The sequence below is a fragment of the Candoia aspera genome, chromosome 1, assembly GCF_035149785.1.
Source record: "Candoia aspera isolate rCanAsp1 chromosome 1, rCanAsp1.hap2, whole genome shotgun sequence".
Taxonomy (NCBI): domain Eukaryota; kingdom Metazoa; phylum Chordata; class Lepidosauria; order Squamata; family Boidae; genus Candoia; species Candoia aspera.
The window spans coordinates 10,213,346-10,237,657 of NC_086153.1; the positions used below are offsets into that span (position 1 = coordinate 10,213,346).

General features: G+C 42.5%; 1 protein-coding gene across 1 annotated transcript in view; it reads right to left on the bottom strand.

Annotated features, from left to right (window-relative positions):
* The window catches only part of CCDC92B (coiled-coil domain containing 92B), a 34,110-nt gene that overhangs the window by 7,014 nt on the left and 2,784 nt on the right, over positions 1 to 24,312 (bottom strand). The window contains exons 2-3 of the mRNA XM_063296241.1: positions 21,496 to 21,649; positions 7,965 to 8,012 (exon numbers count right to left, since the gene is read on the bottom strand). Coding sequence (XP_063152311.1) covers positions 7,965 to 8,012; positions 21,496 to 21,625 — 178 coding nt within the window. The 5' untranslated portion in view covers positions 21,626 to 21,649. The remainder of the gene's footprint in view (positions 1 to 7,964; positions 8,013 to 21,495; positions 21,650 to 24,312) is intronic.

A 24,312-nucleotide genomic window follows, 5' to 3' on the forward strand; every position in this document is an offset into this window, starting at 1 on the left:
CAAGAGAGAGGAAGACCACAGGAATTATCCTTGTATTCGCCAGTTTAACCTTTCCAAGACAAGTACAAGTAGTCCTCGCTTAACAACTGTTCGTTTAACGACAGTCCAAGTTACAAAGGCCTCAGGAAAAGTGCTTTGTGACCTGCACTCACACTTACGACCATTGCAAACCATCGCACCACCCCTGTGGTCGTGTGATCACAATTTGGGAACTTGGCAGCCGGCTTGCATTTACGACCAGTTGCAGTGTCCTGCAGTCACCTGATTGTGATTTGCAACCTTTTTTGCCAAATTTTCCCAGCAAAAAACCTCAATTGGGGAAGCTAGATTCGCTTAACAACCTTTGATTTGCTTAATAGCCATCGTAAAATGGTCGTAAAATCGGGTCTGGTCACATGGTGACTCACTTAATGACCACACCAGTTAACAACCAATTTTCTGGTTCCTATTGTGGCCATTAAGTGAGGACTACCTGTATTGTTATTTTATTTTTCTCTTGCTATGGGAAATATGAAGTACCTGGCGTAGAATTTTTTAGTTGCCTGAACTCCAATCTTGACCTTTAAGAAGGATCAACATGGTGATGAGAACCACCTTCAAATCATCCCACTGCTCTGTAGCTTAAACAGGAGGGAGAGAAATTGTTGGCTTTACTTTTCAACAAAACTGCCCTCTAGAACCCTGCAGCCTGTGGGATTCACTTGACTCTGACCTTGGTAGCACATTGTAAATCCTTGAAGACAAGGATGTTCCCTTGGACACAGGGTCTGGAGGCTGGGCGAGCCCATCAGTGTGATTCTGAGTTTTGTACAGTTTGAGTTAGATGGTCTTTGGGAACCATGGTGTTATTATTATCAATTACTAATTATCTTTTTGTTGTTGTTGTTGGTGTTTTAATCCTATGTTCACCACCTGAATTGCAACTGGGAGATGGTCAGCTATATACAGGTAGTCCTCACTTAATGACCATTCATGTAGTGATGGTTCAGACTTACGACGGTGCTGGAAAAACCAGCTTACAACTGATGTTCACACTTAAGACCATCTCAACATCCCAGCAGTCATGTGATTATGATTTGGGTGCTTGGCAACCGGTTCGCATTTATGACTTGCAGCATCCTGTGGTCACAGGATTGCCATTTTTGACCTTCTCAGCCAGCTTCTGGCAAGCAAAACCAATGGGGAACTGCGTGATTAGCTTAATGACCACAGTGAGTTGCTTAAAGACTGCTGCAAAAGTAGTAAAATCAGGTCAGATTCACTTAATGACCACTTTGCTTAGCAACCAAAATTCTGGTCTCAATTGTGGTCATTAAGCAAGGACTACCTGTAAATCAATTAAATAAATAAATAAAATTATTTCCAAATTAATAAGCAATTCATTGCCATCATTGTTGCTGATCTGAATGTTTATGTTATCTCTTGTTCTGTTCTCTGTGCTAATTTTATACTATTTTTATGTTAATATAGTTTTCCTTTTTTAAGTACTACATTGTAATTGGTTATACACTGCATGGAGAACTACCTGGGTCAGAATAAAAGCATACAGAATAGATGAATGAATGAACCAAACTGCAGCTAAAGTTTTAAACATGGACTTTTCTCAATTCCACATTGCAGATCTCCAATTCTTTAAAAAATGGCAGTGAAAATTCCCTTACTAGGGGAAATATAACCTGAAATGCATTACGTTAGCCAAAACTGCTTGTAAAATACGAGTATACAAAAACATGCTCTTTCATTGAAATTTGTGGGCCATTTTTTCATAATGACTTAAAAAAAAAGCAAACTGATATGGAAATGGGATGAAATGAATATATATTTGGGAAAAGGAATAAATCAGTGACAACAGTACTCTGTACAATCCAGCAGAGTTTCCCACAGCAGGCAACCAATTATCTCTGGGAAGCTCATAAAGCAGAACATAGACTGTAGACCACCATCATAGAATCATAGAGTTATAGGCTTGGAAGGCACCTTGGAGGTCTTCTGATCCAACTCCCTGCCCAGGGCAGGAATTCTCAGACTATCCCAGATCAATGGCTGTTTAACTAAAATCTCCAGTGATGGAACGGGAGGCAGGCTGTTTCGCTCCCTAATAGCTCTTGTAGTCAGGAAATTCCTCCTTATTTTGAGTAAAGCTTCCACCTATTGGTTCTTGTCCCACCCTAAGGCACTATGGAGTATAAATCCACACCCTCTTCCCTATGACATCCCTTCATGTATTGAAAAACTGCTATCATGTCTCCCCTTAGCCTTCTTTTCTTTAGACTAAACCTACCCAGTTCCTCTAGCTGTTCTTCATAGGATTTAGCCTCCAAGCTCCTCTTCATCTGTGTCGTAGAATCATAGAAGCATAGGGTTGGAAGGGACCTTGGAGGTCTTCTAGTCCAACCCTCTGCCAAGGCAGGAATCCTCATACCATCTTGGACAAATGGTTGTCCAATCCCTTCTTGAAAACCTCCAGCGATGGAGCACCCACAACTCCGGGAGGCAAGCTGTCCCACTGCTTAATACTGCCAGGAAATTCCTCCTTATTTCCAGGTTGGATCTCCCTCTGATGAGCTTCCACCCATGGCTTCTTGTCCTACCCTCAGGTGCTACAGAGAATAAATCGATGCCCTCTTCCCTGTGGCAGCCCTTCAAGTATTGGGAGACTGCTATCATGTCTCCCCTCAATCTTTTGGTTAAGCTAAACTTACCTAGTTCCTCTAGCCGTTCTTCACAGGATTTAGCCTCCAGACCCCTTATCATCTTTGTTGCTCTTCCCTGCGCCATAAGGTTCCCCCCACCTCCAGCTCATGTGATGGCTTCATTGGGTAAAGATGCATTAGTTAATAGCACTGACCAGGCCCTAGCCCGTAAACCAGGTCAGAACCAGTCCCCAGTAGCCCGGGTCCCTCTGCTTAGGTGGAAGAGTCTGTTCCTAGACTGACAATGGTCTGGAGATCATTATGTAAATAACTGGCTGCAAGCTTCCTAGTTAGTTCTCCTAACTAGTTCCTTTAGCCGATCTTCATAGGATTTAGCCTCCAGACTCCTTACTGTTTTTCTTTCTGCACTTTTCCCAGTTCTTCAGCATCAGTATAGTGGTGACCAAAACTGGACACATTATTCCGACCAGCGCAGCATCGATGGATCTATCACTTTCCTTGATCATGACATTACACCTCTGTTGATGCAGCCCCAGATTGCACTGGCTCTTCTGACAGCTGGCTGATGCTTAATCTGTGGTCTGTCAGGATGTCTAGATCCTTCTCACAAATTCTACTGATGAGCCAGGTATTGCCTATTTTATACCTGTGCAATTGGCTTTTGCTATGTAAGTATAGAACCATACATTTTCCACTATTGAGCTGCATATTATTGGATAGGGGCCAATGCTTGTATGTTGAGCCTGTCTTCTGAGTGTTAGCAACACCCTGCCCGGCTTTGTGTCATCTGCAAATTTGATGAGTATAGCTTGCATCCATTGTCTAAGGCAGTGTTTCTCAACCTTGGCAACTTTAAGATGTGTGGACTTCAATTCCCAGAATTCCCCAGACAGCATGGGGAACTGAGGAATTCTGGGAGTTGAAGTTCACATATCTTAAAGTTGCCAAGGTTGAGAAACAGTGGTCTGTCATTTGTGAAAACGTTGGAAAGAGTTGGACCCAGGGCAGAACTCTGAGGTACCCCACTTTATACTTCCCTCCATGAAGACATGGATCTATTAAGGACCACACCTTGAGGAACAATCACCGGGGACCCTTCACATGAAGGTTCCACATAACCACCACATCTAATTGCCACTGATAAGCCTAGCCAACTCCACTGAATTATCTGATTCTCCACAAAAGTCACCAAAGCTAGAGGACGCTCTTCACATCGTGTGCCACTGAATTCCACAAACTCAGCTAAACCTGCACTCTGTATGCTCTCTGCAGATCAATGGTATGGAGAGGGGCTGAGGTGTTTTTTTCAGAGCCAGCAGCATGTTGTGCAGGCACAGAAGCTTGAAGGATGGAGTCTCAAGGACCTGAAATCTGAGATGGCAATTGAAAACCTGGCGTCTAGCACTTCTGGGAGTCACAACCCAAGAAGCTAAATAGAGCAGCCGAGGATGACGAGGTAGTATCAGCTGGATACTTAGGAACCAGGCGTTTTATCCCAGGCGTGGCTGGAGGAAGGAAGGGTGGCTTCTTTGGGATTCTGCCATTTGTCTTGCTAAGACTGCTTTCCATCAGCATTCCATTCCCCTTAGACCATCTGTTGCTTTCCACGCCTCCTTTGCTGCCCCAGCAGCCTCACCTTTTGCCCTGAGGCTGAGGGTGGAACCCTGCCTGCCCAAGTAAAACCTGTGTTGTGCCGAGTGCAATCAAAACCTCAAGACCCCTTTGTTCAGCTCCCCCCAGCCTTGGGCATTATTCATTAGCCTTGATCTCCAGTTTGATTTCTGGTTCTTACAATAGGAAGCCCATCTATACAATAGGAGGGTCTGGGGCTTTACTGCGATCCTCTGAAGCCTTGGGCGTGGTTCCCAAGTTGTGATATTTCTTGGGACCTATGAGAAAAACGACTAACTACGTGACTGGAGGGTCACCATTTCATGAAATTTAATTTGAAGTTAATGCAGATGTGAGGGAAGGGGAATCCAGCTTTGTTTTCGCTCTGAGCGGCTCCCTGTTTGCTTGGAGAGTAATGGAGACATCTGTTCTGGATGGTTGCCCACCTTAAAAAAGAGGTTTGCAATTAAGAACCTTCTTGCATCTGGCACTGACAGTGAGAGCTGTAGAAGATCTATGGTGGTGGCGGTATGTGTGCATGCGTGCATGATTTTATTGCAGCTTTGACTGATAAATCTGGGGCATCTCTACCTGGAAGAGAAACATCTTGCTTCAGCAAGTCATGTGCAGGTAACCTCAAGCATAGACTATTGCAATGTGCTTTTTATGGGGAAGTTGCTGAATACATCTGGAAACATTATGAAACAAATGGCCACGGAAACTGACCCAAGTCTCCTTCTTCCTACAGTTTAAGAGGTTTAAAGCTACTGTTTGAATCTGTGTATTATGTCTGTTATGGTTTCAGGTCTGTCTGAATGGATGTTTTTATGGTCTCCTAAACCATCCAGAGCCATTAAGGGAGTGAGCAGTATCTAAATCTTCCAAATGAATCTCTGAATGAATAAATAAATACGCTGTTAACAGAACTTAATTGTGTTTGTTTTTCTTCTGAGGGGAAGATATTTTTTAGGATGCTGCTTAAGAACGCCATAATGGTCGAGTCAAACTAGACAGGATATTTGTTCTTCCTTGGGAGAAGAGTGATAATAATAGAAATGATGTATTTATTTACATATGACATTTATGTGGCTGTTCAACTCAGACAAGAGGGATGCGGTGGCGCTGCGGGTTAAACCGCTGAGCTGCCGATCGGAAGGTCGGCGGTTCGAAACCGCGCAGCGGGGTGAGCTCCCGTTGCTCGTCCCAGCTCCTGCTCACCTAGCAGTTCGAAAACATGCAAATGTGAGTAGATTAATTGGTACCGCTTCGGCGGGAAGGTAACGGCGTTCCGAGTCGTCATGCTGGCCACATGACCCGGAAGTGTCTATGACAACGCCGGCTCCAAGGCTTAGAAACGGAGATGAGCAGCGCCCCCTAGAGTCGGACACGACTGGACTTTACGTCAAGGGAAACCTTTACCTTTACCTTCAACTCAGACAAGTGTGACTCTGAGTGAATATGCATCCATAGGAAAAAAACACAAATGGAAATACAATTAAAATCACAACACCATTAGTTAATAAATGATGGAAATCCTCAATGTGCAGTGCACCTTACCAGCCAGGATCTCCTATGATCCTGGCTCCAAAGAACCATGTCTTTAATGGCTTCCTAAAAGCCAACAGGGTCAGGGCCAAGAATATGTAGGGTGACAGATCATTCCAGAGTGCAGGTGCCGCAATTGAAAATGCACACCTCTTAAGAGGAGGAGGAGGAGGAGGAGGAGGAGGAGGAGAGGGTAGGGAGTAGTTTTCACTGGAACTGTTGAAAGGGTAAACAGCTCTGACTCCAATGTCACGCCACCTAATGTCAAAAGCCTTCTTCCTATGGTCACTCACTTTCTTGGTAGGTATGAATGACATTAAATGATAGGAGAGAAAATAGTTTTTTTGAGAAAGTAAGACAAATAAAAAAGTGGGGGGGGCAGTGTTGCTTGGTTAGTTTGTGACTGAGGAAACACAGAAATGGATTGATTCAGTCATCTTGCTTAACTGGTGAGGGTCCAGCTAGTGGAAGGTGGAGAAAGAGAGAAAGTGTGATGGACGACAGTAACGCAGCTGGTTCTCAGGAAGGAGGGAGCACATTCCAAGGAGGTGGGCAGGACATGAGACAACATAGCCCAGAGCTGGACCACGAGAAGACTAAGAGGTTCAGACTTGCCCTGCCCTAGAGCCTCCCAGGTTATTCCCCCTTAGGTTAGGTAGAGTAGCTTTAGTCTGGCAGGATTCTGTCTATAAAGAACCGAACTTGGCTAGATTGATTCTTTGTCATTTTGGGGCTGGGCCTGACAGAAAGCTCAATGCTAAGGAGAAAGAGAGAGGGAAAGAGGGTGAGTCCGAAAGAGTGTCAGGGAGATGAAGAAAGAGTGAGAAAAGAGGATGTTGGAAGTTTCAAGAGAGGGGATGTATCAATAAGAGAGAAAATGGCCACAAAGTTTTGTTGCTTCTGGAGTAAGCCTCTCCTCAGCCACCCTCAAAGTCTTGGATTCTAGGATGCACCCAAAATAACATTTCATCAATGATAGCCCCTCACACTGGAAATGCCCTCAACTGATCATGTAGCTGGGCTGCACATTTGCCAATGTATCTGTGCAGCAGGAGGGAAGACCTTGAGATGGTTCTGAAAGCTGCAAGGCCAGCTTGCTTGGGCTTTCAGACTATGCCACTATCAATGCCACTGGAAAAACATGAAACTAGACCAGCCTTTCTCAACCTTTTGACCCTGGAGGAACCCTTGAAATATTTTTCAGGCCTTGGTGAACCCCTGCCCATTCAGGCTCAAATATAGGCCAGAAGTTACAAAATTATTGTGATCGTTTCATGTGTAGGCCTGTATCGATGCATTAACAGTGTTTTTAAACTAAAAATAAGAAATGAAACTTACCTCTTTAATGTGAAGTGGCCTGAATTTGAAATAATTTTTAAAATAAATCATGATCTCCCAGGGAACCCCTAGGGACCTCTCGCAGAACCCTAGGGTGCCACAGAACCATGGTTGAGAAACCCTGAATTAGACAAAACCAGATGCCAGAACAGGACATGGTTGGGAACCCTTCCGGTCTGGAAGAAACTATAGGGAAGGAGGCCAGCTGAACAGTACCACTCATGCCTGGTCATTTGGCACCCTCTACTGGCTACATTCAGTCTGAGATTTGAATGAAAGGGATCATTTAATGGAGGAGAGAGGTAAGGAGAAAAGAAATTGGGAAAGTCTGACTCTTGTTTACACCCCCTGGTATTGTTCTAGTAAAATCTATTTTAAAAGATTTTCTATATGCTCAGCCAGAACTACTGTTGATACTGCAAACTATTTACTGAACACCCATGTTCTCTCTTTTCAATCTCCACATCCACCTTGTTAGGATAAGAGGGAGTAGTTAGTTCAACTGCTAGTCATCTGGAGAAGAGCCATGCTGAATCCAACCAAACTTCAACTTAACTGAGATGTCTTTTTCCACAGTGGATTCAGTGCATGTCTAAACTGTGGTATTCTACCCCTAGTCCAGTGTTCCTCAACCTTGGCCACTTTAAGACGTGTGGACTTCAACTCCCAGAATTCCCCAGCAAGCATTGGGGAATGTAAGGATTCTGGGAGTTGAAGTCCACACATCTTAATGTGGCCAAGGTTGAGAAACATTGCCCTAATTTATGTTTGTTATTTCAAATAAAAAAAGGGAAAAAAGATTCTCTTCTCACTTACCTTGCTGGCTGGCTTCCAATTCCTTCACTTCAAGATCATGGGTCAGCTCTAGAAGAGAAGAAAAACAAAGCAGGAAGATGAAACACAAGATGGTTTATTATCTGATGGACCAATGCAAGGCCCAAGGGCTGTGCTGTATGCAGACCTCAGCCTGATTTCAGGAGAACTGTAGCTTTAGTTACAAACCCCATCCATTCTGGCTCTGACACTGCCCACTGTGGGCTTTAATTCTATCTATTGCTGGTTCATCCACTTTTCTTTTTTCTGTCTATATTACTTTTAGCATTTTTTCTTTCATCTTTACTTTTCCTTGCTCTTACTTGGTATCATTGCATGTTTATCTTTTACTTATGTGAAAATCTCTAATAAAAATTATACATGTAAAAAAGAAACACGTTTCTTTGAGAAGGAATCCCATAGATGTCACTAGACTCTCAAAAGGATGCATGGCACAGAAAGGTCAAGAACCCCTGTTCTAAACAGAAATGAAACCTGTTTGTGCCTGGCTTGTGTTATGTCATAACCAGGTCATATAAACCAGGATGGTAATGCTGCCCCATGTCCAGAGTTGCAAAGGTTTTATGGTTTTAAATGTAGGCTTTTAGGGATTTTCTTGAATTATTCAGGTTTTTACATTGTAAACGGGTTTAATTAAGAACTTTTAATTAAGTGGTTCCAATGGGGGCTTGTAAACAGGTTTAATTAAGAGCTTTTAATGGAGTGGTTTCAATTTAGGGGTTTTTAAACTGTTTTAATTAAGGACTTTCATTGGAGTGGTTTCAGTGGAGGGGGTCTTTCCCACTTTGGCACTGCAAAACTAAAATGAGACAAGACAGGCAGACATGTTATAAATATGCACCAAATCAATCAATCAATCAATCAATCAATCAGGGTTTCTTCAACAAGGAATGGTTAACTCCACCCTTCCTTGGCTTCACATTATGTGGAAAGATGGCATTTTGTATCTCTAAGGCTGGCATTCATTTTAAACCTAGACTCAGCAAATTAATGTTATGATGTTGAAGGTGTAACACTGGGGTCCATGAGGTGGTCATGCACTGTAATGGTCATGCAGTCATGCACTATGACAGTCATGAATTTAAATGGTCATGTGGTCATGTTTGATGACAGAACCCAAAGATGTGATGGACTTGGAAGCCCAAGGATCTCCAACAGGTAGTCAAGCTCAAGAATTATTATGATACAGGTTTGATGATGTATTATTGTAAGGCACTGGTTGAGAATCTGTGGCCCTCCAGATTTTGGATTTCAATTGTCCGTTGAAATGCAAGGGCTTCCTTGCAAGATTTGTTGGGGTTCTCAGTCTTTCCCTGCATTTGCTACTTGCAACATGTCCAAGGCTGTTAATAGGATTGTCAGATTATGATTTACCGAAGAGCTCAGTTAGAAAATTCCATTTAGAAAGATGAAGCTGCCAAGTAGCTAACACACACACACACACACACACACAGAATATTTAATCATTTTCTTTTTTTTTTAATCAACTTCCACATTGAGTCCAGTCTTAGCAGGGACAGTAAGAAGTCTTAAGTCCTGCCTGTTAGCTAGAAGGCGTGGAACTAACCCCTCTCCTGTTGGTTCCACCTTTGGTGATCAAGTTGCATCTGCTTTTGTGAACTTAAACTAAAAATCAAGCAATATAATCTTCTCAGGGATCTTTCACCCCCAAGCTTCTAACATTTTCACCAAGTTATTTAGGACTTGGAGTGAGAGCATAGCCTCTCCCGGCTTTTAATTCTACAGTGAAGGGAAAATTAGCAAAACCCTGATGTTAAATTAGGCATAACTTTTCCTGCTCTTGCATGTAACAACCTGACAGTTTCTTTAAAAAGCATTGCTTCTTTCTCTTCTGCAGAGGCTGGGAAAGATTTTTTTCGCAGGCACAGGAGGATTTGTAGGAAAGAGCTGTTGCTTGGGGAGGCAGAAGAAAAAGAACAAAGAGGTCTTCTGTATGGCTTAGGGCTTAATTTTAGCTTGGAAAGCCGGCTTTATCGAGGCAACTGCTTTGCTAGTCTTTGCTTCATCTGATTTTGCTCTGCATCAATGTTGGGACTGTGAGCTTTACTTTGTAGCTCCCTATGGCTTGCAATGGGCTACCAGATCTGGGCTGCAAAACCTTCAATCACCACTAGATGGCAGGAATGAGATGCAGAAAAGTCTGGCTTTGCTGCCATCTAATGGCCAGCTAGATTTTGGCAATCTAAGATTTGGTACTTCAATTGTGCTTTTTTTAAGGGCAAATGGTCTTCAACCCTCAAATTATAATGCAACGGGCTTCATGTGCATTATTTCAGGGGGGAATAGCAGATAGTTTCTTGCTATAACTTTGGAATACAAGTCATTTTTGGATGAGGAAAGAGAACAAGATTAGACACTGGAAAACCAGAATCGAGTCCCAGTGATGAGGTGAAAATATCCTCTGCTTTTCATTTTGATCCTGAAACTTTTATGCTTTCTTTTGTATTAGCACAGCTTTTAAGTTTTACTACTAGCCTGCACTATGGCTTCTTGATCATCTCAAGCTACTTTCTGGGGTCTTCTGTGCTGGCTTGGAGTCCTGACAGTTGTAGTCCTATTGGGCTATTATTTATTGATAACTTTTTTATTTTATTATTTTTTATTATTAAATTTATATATTGCCCATCTCACTATAAGAGTGACTCTGGGCAGCTTACAAATAAAAATTATAAAACCATTATAAAAATAGAAAAAGGATTAAAAAATAGAAGATAAAAGAGGGAAACTAAGAGGTGGAGACAGTATCTTAAGCCACCAACCACCCCCAGGACTGCCCACCATTCTTGGATCCCCAAACTAGTTGGCAGAGCCAGGTCTTGACACTCTTCCTGAAGGCCAGAAGAGTGGGGGCCAACCTCAGGATGGTGCCTGGGACTACTCAATTTGAACACTCAAGGCAGATCAGAATTCAACTGGAGGGTAACGAATTGGGCAAGGCTGGGTTAGTTGATATCCCAAATCCCTTTCAACTCCTTGACTGGACTGACATCATACATTAATCCTAAGCCATGGGTTGGTATGACGATGGGTTATTGAATAAATAAAATTGGCTGGTATTACACATTGCACCACAAACTATGGTTTATGAAGCCCAGAGGTTGGTTTTATACCACATGCTAAGCTAAAATGTATCAAAGATGTTATGACATAAACCCAGTTTTCAATACCTTATAAGTTGTACAGGTAAGCATTTGGGGCTCCCTTTTCAGGGAATCTGCTCTGTTTCTTCTGAAACTGAGCAAGTCTTCGCAGTTTATTTGTTCCTAAAATATCAAGAGCCCCAACTGTTTTCTGGTGGAAAAATAGTCTTGTGATTCATGAGCCAAGACTTCCATTTTAATCTGTTCAGGGGCAACAACTAACACACACTAATCACCGCCATGAGATTCCATCATCTAGACTCATCCAGCATCTATGGAAATAATGAGATAGAGCGAAATGGTGAAGTGAGTGTTTTCTGCATCTCTTTATGCAGGATGGCAGCTGAGCCAAATTCTCTCCTGCAAGTATCAGATTAATTCGCACAAAATTTGTCCCTCCTTTGTGGGGAGATGGGCAGTGATAAGATTTGATAGATAGATAGATAGATAGATAGATAGATAGATAGATAGATAGATAGATAGATAGGACCCATTCCAACATGGGTTAACAGCCCCCCCCCCACGTAAAACAGGCAGCTGGAGATATGAGGATGATAAAGAGCTAGATGTCTTGGTCAGTTACATATTTATTTTATTCTTTTTGGAATGTTTGAAGGAAATTATGTAAAGAGTGTCAGGGTTCTGTTTGATTTTTGGTGCCATATATCTCAGAAAACTGAACTGAATGGGTCCAAATTTGGTGTAGGGGAAGAAGCCAGCAAAAGAAAGAATCAGTTTGAAAATGGCTTTGATCGGGCTAGGGGCTGTGGAGAAAAAAATCCAGAAAAAAAAATCCCCCAATGCATTCCTATGGAAGAGGCAACTGGGCAGCGGCTTGTAATGCTACAGACAGCTCCATTCTAAGTCTTCCCTCCTCCCTCCTGGTCACATGACTCAGAGTAGGGCTATTTTAAGGAGCTGGAAAGAATTCCAGAAGTCCGGGATCACACAACACACCCTAAGTATTTAATCCAAAATTAACACTAACCAAGCTTCACTTGTGGAGCACCTGCACCCACCAGGTTTTTAACTGATTTGGTTAAATGTGTTGTGGTTGAACCAAGCCATAGACATGTACTTAACTTGATAATCAGATGAACTTGTTCTCTGGCTTTGTACAATACAATGGACCATCCCCTAACCAAAGAGGGTGAATTCTTGCACAATATACTAAGACATTAAAAAACAACAACCCAGTAACCTAGCTTAACCTTACATCAGCTTTGCATGTTGTCCCAGTACAGCTGCTAGCAATTCCAGTGACCTGATGGAATCGTTTTTGCCAACACAACCAATGTGTTGGAGATTATAAAATACATGGAATCATTTCATAATAGAGACCACCTGGCAAGTCATTATTTCAATAGAAGAGAATATCTGTAGCTCAGGGTTGAACTGTGGAGCCCTTGGTGCTCTCTGAGCTTGGTTGTTTGCAGACATTTCATTACCCAACTAGGTAACATCATCCGTGCTGGTGAGTGTGGGGTCTAGATGACTCTCACAGTAGTGATTATGTGCATTAGCGTGCCCCACACTTACTTGCACTGATGATATTACTTAGTTGGGTAATGAAACGTCTGCAAGCAAACAACCAAGCTCAGAGAGCACAAAGGACTCCACAGGTCATATTTTTTTTAAATCTGTGATAGTTTTATTCTGCCTGTTGTGCAAGAAATCAAGGCAGCTTACATGTGGATCTTCCTTAATTTTATTCGCACAAGTACCTGTGAGACAGACTGGACTGAAAGAGCATAACTGCCCCCAAATCACCCACTGAGTTTCCCCAAACCTAAACTATATTGCACTGCCTTGGCTACCAAGGAAGAGATCATATTTGCTCCCCAGTTTTATTTCTAAATTTTAATCTGGAAAGCTGAGATGTCAAGAAGCCATACTGTAGTTGATATTTCTCCTGGGCATGATAAATTTCTACCTGTTAGAAGGGAACTCATGTGGGTAATGATATAAAATATATTTCCCTCTGCAGGTTGAAAAAGTGTATTCCAGAAAGAACTGAAATCTTTTCCTGCATATTATAAGCTATCCTACAAAACCCATCACTGAGCATAGTTAACTGTCCTCTTTCATCATCATTTGCTCCTTCAAATGCACCCAACCAAGGAATCAGAATCAATGTTATTTTATATTCTCTGATGCTGTGATTATATGTGAAGCTAATGCACCCCCAACTGACCCCCTTCTCCTAAGACCCTCCTCCTCTAAGCATGAGGGACCCCACCCTACACTGGCCTTGTTGTAATGGTATGTGGGAATGATTTTTGGAGACAGGACCCAGAGACACTGCCTAGGGAATGGACAGATAAGAGATAGCATAGCCCGCAGCTGCATAGTGGATGGGGCAAGAGGCTGAGAAGAGACCCCCCCTAATTTCTCTGGGTGTAAAGGAGACGGGTGGATAATTGTTCTTTCAGACTTGCAAGATTCTGTTAATGTAGCCTTACAATAAAGTAGAATGAGCTCATCTGGTCATGTTTCCTGTCTGGTCCACCTGGTAAGGCTGACCCTTGTGCACCTGGCAGTATTTCTCCTGGAGTTGGATGGGTGTGTTTATGTGTGCCTGCCAACCTGTGTATAAATTCATGTGTTTTCCTTCTGAATCCTTGTACTCAGGATATGCTAGTTCTCTGGACCCTGCTGGACTTCTCTTATTCTTCAGACCGTCTCTCTGGGAATAGCTTCCTCCTTTTCTGGGTGTGTAAGAAGTAGAGAGTAAATACCTCATTTCCCATATATAGGCTCCGTTCCCCAACATTACACAGGGCCTAGGTAGTCTAACCTAGTCAAATTTCCCTACTGGTGGTTTTGGTAACACACAATCATGCTAATTCGCAAAGTACATGGGATGTGGGCCAGAAGGCAGGCCTTTTCAGTGGCCGCCCTAATATTCTGAAATATGCTCTCCCTGAAGACATGTTTAGCCTCATCCCTCTTTGCTTTTCCAAGGCTCGTAAGACCATCTTATTCCAATGCACCACTGGCCTTGGCTGATTGTGGGCAACCACTGTAGTTAGGTATCATTGCATCCTTTACTGTATTTTTCTTATATAGTTATTGGTTTTATTTTTCCTCTATTGCAGACTGTCCAGAGTCTTAGTTTGATTGGGCCCATTGACAAAACAAACAAACAAACAAATCAGTCAGGGGGTTGGCAGTCATTGGAGCCTTACCCACTTCCTCCAGGAAGTGCCTGGCATCCCACGACACCTTGCACCTGTTATATTATATATATTACATGGCAAGGCTATATAATATCTCTCTATAAGGCTGTATATAGTGATATCACTACCAGTAGGCCTGCCTTGGCTTGCCTGCTGCAGCTAATCAGCACTGGGCTGATGTGCTCTGTGCCACCTGACCTGTCTGTGGTGGAGAAGCTTGCTTTTCTTCAGCAACTCTTGTTCTCCAGCTTTTTTACTTGCAGGACTAGGTAGGAAAACAGGGTCAGGGGTAGAAGCAGATCTACTGGTAAAGGGCTCTGAAACTCTGCCAGCTTTCCTGGCTGTTACCTCTGTTTTCATCTTCCCCAACAGCTTAAACCCTGACAGCTGACTTTCCCTCAGAGTCACTGGCCTTTGATGGCAAGGATGGGCAGCCTGTAGCCCATCTGTGCCCCCAGTGTGTCTTCTTCCTCCTCTTCCTCAGATCTAACTACTGAAATGTAGCAGCAGCTTTGGCTGAATTTTGGTGGTGTGTTCCTCCCCTGCCCCCAGGACCAAGTGTTGATACACTTTTTCTGATGTAAAAGTGGAAAATGGAGCAGGAAGCTTGGGGATCCACATGGTTCTGATACCTAACTTTAAACTGCTCCAAGCCCTGCAAATAATGATTTGGGGGGCCATGTCAGTGAGCCTAAGGATAGGATTGGGAATGGTTTGCTCCCCATTTCCAGGATCTCCTTCTCCCATTCTCAGCCTTAGGGCCTTGAAAAGGCAGACAAAATATAAGTATATAATCCTGTATTGGAAGTTGCCATGATGCAGCGCCATAGCGCTAATGGAAATTAAGGCATGATGTTACTGCATTGGATATGGCACTTGACTGATCCGAATAAGGAAGGCTCCTTAAAAGGTTCCCATGATTTTCTTTCATAATGGGGAAGGAGCTTTTCTCTAGCAATTCATTCAAAAATGTTGCTGTCCCCTGAGAGAGAAACAGAGATTGATTTACCCAAGACAAGCAGTGCAAACGAGAAGCCACCACTTAAACAGATACTTGAAGCATTTCCTTAGTAACCTGTTTGGGCCTGTGACTATTTCAAGGGCTTTTCACTTTTCCTACAAGGAACTCAGAGCACTTTTTGCTCATCTGCCATCTTCTGGCTTCAACTCCACTCTCTATTTTGAAAAGCTAGATTTCCAAATGAAGGGATGAGTCACGCTTATAAAATGCCATGTATGCATGGTGCAAAGATGGTGGTTAGCATATTGCTGCAGTATGAAATCTGTGGTTTCTATCCCTTTGAACTAGAAGGAAAGCATTAGGAAAGTGTGCTCTCTGATTTTTTGCACACTGGGAACACCTATCTGCATAGTTGGTATTTATTTATTTATCAATCATATTTCTCCATTGCCCATCTCATGTTGTGACGACTCTGGGCGGTTCTTGATATGATTGTGTCACTGAAGAGCAAATACTCAGCTTGCCAGGTCCAGAAAAAGAAACAAGGGCAAAATTCCTTGAATAAGGGAAAAATAGCCCACCTCCTCATTTTTCAAAGAACAGTGGAGATACTCAGAGCCTGCATCCAGTTGGAAATATTTTTAAAAATTAAACTGGAGTTAAAGGGGGAGGGGGGCAGAAGACAAACAATTGCCTCTGATTTTGCTTTAGTCATTTTATATGCAGTGAAGCTTTCTAGTGGCAGAGAAAAACACATGCTTAACGTTTTCCCAAATGGCCAATTTCCTTCCTTACCTTGTGTCCCAATGTTCTTGTTCATGTACGTTAACATGAGAACAAAATCTAGATCTGCCTCAAATGAGGATTCCTGCAGGAATGTATCTTCTCCAGAAGGTCTTGTAGGAACATAAGGGCTGGAAAATAATATTTTCTAGGAACCATCTTGGGTCCTATTGAGGTTTATCCTACATGCTATAGAAACCTGCTTCCCCTAAACTTTTCTAGGTCTGGTGCTATCCACTGCTGGATATCACTCTATATTCTATCTATCTATCTATCTATCTATCTATCTATCTATCTATCTATCTATCTTTATTTATTTATTTATTTATTTATTTATTTATTTATTTATTTTTATCTCACCTTTATTATTTTTATAAATAACTATATTTTTATATCTCTACAAGTAACCAATATATGCTGTAAGAGTTCTCTAACCCTGCAGAGCTTCACCTTGGCTGTTCCCACATCACTGCATCCCAGCAGAGTTGGGCAATTCCATTCAGTATCCAAAGATTGCTTAATGCTTCACACTGGCTTAAACAGGAGCCATTTTTCCCCTTCACAGTGAATGCTTCTTACATTAATAGGACAGTGAGCAAGGTTTCTGTTATCTGGAAGCATCTGAAGATGTATTCCTCAAAACCTTTTGAACCTTTAAACTTGTACCCCATCCACTAATCTTTTATTCCACAGAGGTAGAATGTCTTCTATAAATGGGATGGAACCGTCCTCTATATAGTCATGTGTGCACCTGTTGCTGAGTGTGACACATGCAGTACCTGCTAATTCTGGGCAAGTAGCATTTTCCCATCATTTCAGGATCTAAGAGAGCTTAAAGGAAGCAAATTGTATTTAGTAGCTGGGTGATCTTCTGGAGCACCTTGAGAATACTCTGTACAGCCCAGCAGTGAGTAATTTCAGGACCTAGGAGAGCTTCATAGACTTTATTATTTTTATTTTTATTATTATTTTTATTATTTGTTTATTTTCTATCCTGCCTTTATTATTTTTATAAATACCTCAAGGTGGCTAATATACCTAATACTCCTTCCTCCTCCTATTTTCCCCACAACAACCCTGTGAGGTGAGTTGAGCTGAGAGAGAGGGACTGGCCCAAGGTCACCCAACCGGCTTTCATGCCTAAGGCGGGACTAGAACTCTCATACCATGCCTGATTGGCTCTTGGGCTGAGAGAGGGCGACTAGCCCAAGGTCACCCAGCCAGCTTTCGTGCCTAAGGTGGGACTAGAACTCTCACACCACACCTGATTGGCTCTTGAGCTGAGAGAGAGAGTGACTGGCTCAAGGTCACCTAGCCAGTTTTCATGCCTAAGGAGGGACTAGAACTCACAGGCTCCTGGTTTCTAGTCCATTGCCTTAACCACTAGACCAAACTGACTTATCTTTTAGTTAGCAGAACAATGAATCTCTATATATCTCAACTACAAAAAGCATACACTTGCGTAAAATAGCATGTCTGTGTGAGCTCTAATATTCTCAAATCACATTAGGAAGACGAGGCAATGATACCACTCTGGATCAGGGATGGTCCTCTCTTGTGGGGCATCAATTCAACCATACCTTGGTTGATGTATCATTTTGCATTCCGCGCCCGCCCCCCCAGTCTACTGTGACATTTGAAAACCATTAGTTCAAAATATGTTAATAATGTTATTTCCCATATTTTCTTTTACTGGACTTTTATTTCTGGAATTTCCTCCCCCCTTTTTTTTAGATTATTGAATGTGAACAAAAATAAACAAATTTAACTACGCTTTCTTTCTTTCTTTCTTTATTCGGAATGCACTTCTGCAGGCAGTTTAAAAATGAAATGGTCCCATATGCCAAAACCAAATTGGATCAATTAACTCTGATGCTTCTTGCCAGAGATGAAACCTTGATGAAATGAACTTCCATTGGAAAGGAAATGTGCAGACACTGATTTTAATGAAAGCTTATTCACAAAATGCTATTTGTCCATCAGATAGCATCAGACTGAGCAAAAAGGACTGACATACCAACAAAATTCCCCATCCTGGTTAAGACACTGTTAATCACATATTGTGCCATAAATAAACATCTTAAAGTAGATTACATTTAAATCAAGTTTAAACAAAGGCACACTTGTAAAACAAGATCATCTCTTTTTAATTCAAAATCTATGCAGGATGAAAACATTTGGAAGGACTGATGCTGCCTTATCCTTTTATATGATTAGTATTCCCTTTGAAATCTTCCTAGGGAGTAAATTCCATAAATGTCCAAAGGGTAGAGAGTAAGGAATATGACCTTGATGGTAAGATGTATTACCAAAGTGACAAGGGGAAAAATGTATCTTAATTCACAACAAGCAGAAAATACATGGAACAGGCTCAGACACCTCCCTAATTCAGATAAGAAGGGGAGGAGATACAGCACAATTGGACAAGAAAGATTCTGATATTGTAACCAATCTCAGCAAAAGTAGCTGTAGCCTTCCTGTGGAGTTGATTCCTGGTCTGGTCTACCTGGTGGGGCTGACATCTTGTATGTTTCTGCTATACCTCCTCCCCTTCTTATACTCTTATGAATTAGGGAGGTGTCTGTCTGAGTCTCTTCCACATATTTTCTGCTTTAAAGCATTAAGATACACTTTTTGTTAATGGATCTCACTTACCTCCATCAAGGTCACCTTCCTTATTCTCTACAAAAGCCAGTTCAATTACTAATCAATTCTTAGCATCTATTCTTTTCAAGATTTGCTATGATTAAATCTGGCCTGGTTGTAGTTCCATAGAGAGAGGGCTATGGAAGGAGTGACACGTAATATTAAGCTATATGCCATGGTCTACCAAGCCCAGTGGCTGAGTTTACAAGTTGCACTGACCATAATGCAGTTGGTTTGTTCTTTACTTAGAACAATATATGTGAACCCACCTAGCAACAAGAGAGCCACTTTGGTGTAGTGGTGAAGGTGCTAGTCTAGAAACCAGGAGACTGTGAGTTCTAGGGCTCCTTTAGGCATGAAAGCTGGCTGGGTGACTTTGGGCCAGTCACTCTCTTTCAGTCTAACCCACCTCAGAGGGTGGGGAAAGTAGAGGGCAGGATTTTTAGGTATGTTTGTTGCCTTGAGTTGACTAAAATATATTTAAAAAGCTTAACTTTGGTCAAGAGAGCTTCAGGCTTGACAAATCAAGGAACTTCAGTACCTTGGATAGTGCCAAGCAGATTATACTGGCTGGGGTTCTACTCTCATCGGAAGAGATGCTTCAGAATGCACAGAAGTGGAAGTGCAGAACCTCTTTAAAGCAGCCACATCCTTTTTCAGGCTTCCATGTGAGCCTCCCAAAAGACAAAGTTGCTTTAACAAGTCACTGAAAGATATGGCTGCTCCAATGAGTCAACTGATGGCAGTTTAGCCACCAGAACTCCTCTCTGATTGCAACTGCCGAAAGTGGGTGGCATTATTCTTTACCGTTTTGAGATGGGGAGCACATGGAAATATTGTGGAGATCCGTTAAAAATAATGAAATAAACCAGCTCCCTAAAAAACAAACCAATATGTGTCACATGACCTGACCATTTTGTATCTCAACCCAACCATTTCAGCCTTCCAATCCAGAAAAAAATATTAAGTGCAACATCCCTCTGTCTTGCCAACCAAAGGTTTCCATTTCTGTTCTAGCAATAACTTGCAGACAATCTTGGCTTTAAGAAGGATGGCAGAGCCTGATGATACAGTAGGTCCATTCTTGCTAGATGTGAAGTCTGGTTCCAAAATGTCCTCTGAATTGGCTGAAATTTTAGACACTTGCCTAGCTAAGGGACTGTCAGCCCTTCAAGTTGTCCAGACCATCAAGTTGTCCAACAGACTCCAGAAGAAGATCAGAACTAAACTTTGTTGAAATAGGCTATATTAACAGGATCTCGCAAGTCCCATTGTGTTTCTCTTCCCCTCCCTCTTATACCCCATTGAGTCAGGGAGGAGCCAGCCTGAGTCTCCTCTTAATACTATCTCCTTTCCCAGGACTCAAGGAATGCTTCTGTCCTTGTTGTTTCTGTAATGGCTTCTGAATATTTTCCTCAAGGCCATCTCCACAGCTCTCTACAGGGACAGGAGAAACTATGGAGGCTTCTTGTAATGCAGGAAACTGCCACTACAACTTTCTACAAGGTGAGCATTCAGCCTCTCTGCATAAAAAACCCTGAAAAACAGAAAGTCCAACACTTTCTTAGGCTGTTGAATTCATCTTGTCTCTGCAGAGCCAGCTTTTAATATCTGAAACACCTCTGGTGCCTTTTGAAGCATTTCTTCCAGCTGATTAGATGCATTGCTGTGGACTGTTTCCCCCTGATCATCAACTGGGGAAGGAGGAAAGCTGTTCACCCCCACTCTCTAGGAATTCTGACCTGGTTAATGAACCAGGTTCTAGTACTAGATGGAAAGTGACTTAGTTTTGGAATTTTGGAAAGAGAGAGAGCGCCAGATGAGTTCCTGGAGATTCCTGATCTTTAATGTTGAATTAAGAGCTGCAATGCCACCCTCTCACCTCTTTCTGTAGGATGCAGGCCAGCATTTCTTCCTCTAGTAAACTGCTGCGTAGTAATGAAGGCATATTAACACTGAGTTGAAACTATGAGACTTACATTGGTTAGATTCACTCAATATCCTTAACATGGTCAGGGAAAAACTGAACCCACCTGGAGTTGGGGTAGTGTGTCTACACAATACACTGAAGTATAAACTAACTGAGTGGGTTGGATTTGTATAATATGCTGACCAACCAATCAACTTTGGTCCACTTTAATACTCACCAGGGTTGGTATGTTCTGCAAATGTAGTTGCTAGGTCTTTAACTGAACTGGTGCAGCATGTTGAGTGAATACAGCACATGTTAAAGATTACAATAACTTATTGGCCAAGGCTGCAGTATTGTGGCAACAATGGTGAGAAACTGACTCCCTCTGCAGTGAAAGCTTCAGGGGGTTATTATGTTAAAAACCAGAAGCCTTCCTTCTACAGTGTAATGGTATGTGGGAATGACCTTGGGAGATAGGAGGAAGAGCTGCAGACTAGGCCATGGTCAGACAAGAGGCAGCTGAGCCCGCAGAAGGAATGGGGTGTGGCAAACACCTCAGGAAGGGACCCACTCAAGGCTGTAAAGGTGAGGGAGGAGAGAGGTGCTTTCAGACTTGCAAGATTCTGTTAATGTAATTTTACAATAAAGATAGAACTAGTACTTCTGGGTGTGCTTCTTGTCTGGACTAGTTTGCAAGGCTGACATCAAGTGAGTTTGGGAGACCCAAGATAGAGCAGGACTGACCTCAGTTAATTAATGCTATGCTGAGCCACTATTTTGCATGTGGCTCCTCATTTTCAAGCTCCTTATCAATCCTTGGAGCCTGAAGCCACAAATCTCTGCCTTCTTGGAGGATAGATGGGGGACTCACCTGTGCAGTATTTTTGTAAGCGTAGGATCTCCAGATGCAAATCATGGAGGAGTTTCATCTGCTCCTTTTTGAGGAAGGCGATGTGTCTTTGCACACTTTGAATCTGATGCTCCAGGGACAAAGTCTCCATCGCAACGCAGTGAACAGTCTAGGCCTGGAGGGAACAGATGTGAACTTGTGAACTGCCTGTTCTGCAGCAACGGCATGGGCATGTGGCAGCTGCTGATTTTTTTCTTTGCATTCCTACCAACCTTTTTCTTTCCTAAACTCCTCAGTCACTGTGCCAAAAGGCTATTTCTGGTTCTGCCTCGAGGCTTAAAATCTAGGCTGCTGATCTTGCATAGAGAAGTTTTAGTTTTGAGTGGAAAAAAATAGCATCGAAGAGCCTCATGGCATCTTAAAGAGAAGTCTTAAGTTTTCATGGACTGCTGACCACCTCTCAACCGTAGGGGAGAGATGGGCGGTGAATAAATTTATTAAATAAATAAATAAAATAAATGTCATCAAACCCTTGATGAAGTGGGTTACAGCCCATGAAAGCTTTTGCCATAACAAAAGTGTTACCCTTGAAAGGGCAACAAGATTCTTGGTTATTTGAGTTGTGACAGACTTAACAGAGCTGCTATTCTGGAAATGAGCAGGAAATGGATAAAAACGGTGGAAAGAGATCAGCACATTCCGGGCTGGGGAAGTCTACATTCATGTCATTTGTTTTATTTTATTGGCTCCACTTGATGTACCCTGGGCTACCAAAGTCTTGCAGTGGTTTACAATAAAAACACATTTAAAACAGGGGACGTGATGAAACGAGTAACCCTCCTTTGCGCTCTCAGTGAGTAAGGAAGTTCATGATGGCGTAAAAAGTCAAGATGGTGGTTGGAAATGTGATATCAAAGCTCTGACTCTTTTTACGTGCCTCAGTATCACATGAGCATACAAAGGGGTGGGGCTTTGATCACACAGTTGTGACTGCTATTTTGACTTTTTTGACCCCCCGGATGCTCTTTGTGTGATGGGAGAGAGCCCAAAGGCAGACATTATTCCTCTCCTATGGAACAGCTTACTGTCCAAGGCAAGGATGGTCCCACTCTTAGGAGCCTGAGAAAACTGTAAAACCTGAGTTGTTGGGACTGAAGAAGTATACTGTATACATTTCATAAATAAATATTCTACCTCTACCCATGATGGCTTCAGCCAGCTGTTCCAATTCTGTTTTATAACTTTGCCTGATTATAAAGCAGAACCAGCCTTCTGTTTCAGGAAGTCCTAGATAAGCTAACTGTAGTGGACTTCCAGGACCCTGAGACTTGGCCCTGAAGAAGTGGCTGCAACCCAACTGCCAACATTTGGGATATCTGCTTAGTTCAGTTTTTCCAGCAAGGTATGTTGCTGGTGAGGAAACCATTCTTCAACTTTGTTGGACACGAAGGGCAAAGCAATGACATCATTGCCACAAAAGTGGCCAGTGTTGATTTTCCTTGTTACTCTTCTTCTGTGGGTTTCTACACCACTGAGCCCGTTAGTTTGAATGAGACTCATGAATTAGGTTTCCATTGGATTTCAGCAGGAATTTCTATGGTCTTTGCGGGGCAAATTGCCCCTGAATTTGGCATCCCTGAGGTCTGTGGGAACCACACACATGTATGCCCACACACCCCACAGAGACACTCAAAGGTTTGTAAGCCTTAAAATGGCAACTCCTTGCATTCTGGCTCATTGGCCATGCATTGACTTCTGAAAGACTCCAGCTTTTGTACTCCTGGGTATAAGGCAGGCTCAAGTGACTCAATTAAAATAATGTTAGAGCTCTGTTGGAGCTTAGCAGTTCAATTGTTTGTTTGAAACTATGCAGACCATGTTGAGAATGCCTGAAAAAAAATCAAGACATGAGACAAAAGGAGCCCAGCCCCAGGACATTCTCATGATTGCATTAACTTCTGTATCATATGCACTAATGGCAAAAGTCATTCAGAATATACAGCCCCCTTCCTGCAAGGTAGTCAACTAATCCCCAGAGCAGTTTTTTTCTCAACTTTTGACCCTGGAGGAACCCTTGAAATATTTTCCAGGCCTCAGGGAACCCCTGCACATTCAGGCTCAAATATAGGCCAGACGTTACAAAATTATTATATTTGTTTCATGGGTAGGCCTGTATATATGCATTCACAGTGTTCTTGAACTAAAAATAAAGAATGAAACTTACCTCTTGAATGTGAAGTTGCCTGAATTTGAAATATTTTTTTAAATAAATTGTGATCTCCCAGGGGACCCCTAGGGACCTCTTGTGAAACCCGAGGGTGCCACGGAACCCTGGTTGACCTTGCCCCAGAGAGTGAAATTTAACTTCCAAACAGATCCGGTCATGTACAAGATCATGCAAATTCCACCCAGTCCCTTGCATTTTGCCTATCTGTTCCTCCAAGAAAAAGAGGTGGTGAGAAAGAAGAGCTGAAAATGAAGGTCCCTCTACTACAGAACTCACTGTCAAGAGCTCTCAGAAGAGAACATCCCTCCCAAACCTCAGGTGGCTGCAATAACCCAGCCATTCTTCCTGCTGCCTCGCTAACAAATGGTAAAGGAGCTGATGATGTCACAAAGTCTTGTGGGTGCTCTCCTGACACAAAGACTCAAGAGACATTCTTGGAAAACATGTGCACAGAACCAGGACAGTGGTTTTTGACCCACTTGGTTCATTGTGTACTGCTGGAACTGCTAATTAAGAGATTTGACCTGATTGACTAGGTAACTAACTAGTTAAACATGTTATAGTCAAAGGGCCATAGAGTGCCACTTCTTTACCACTGGACTACTGAGTGC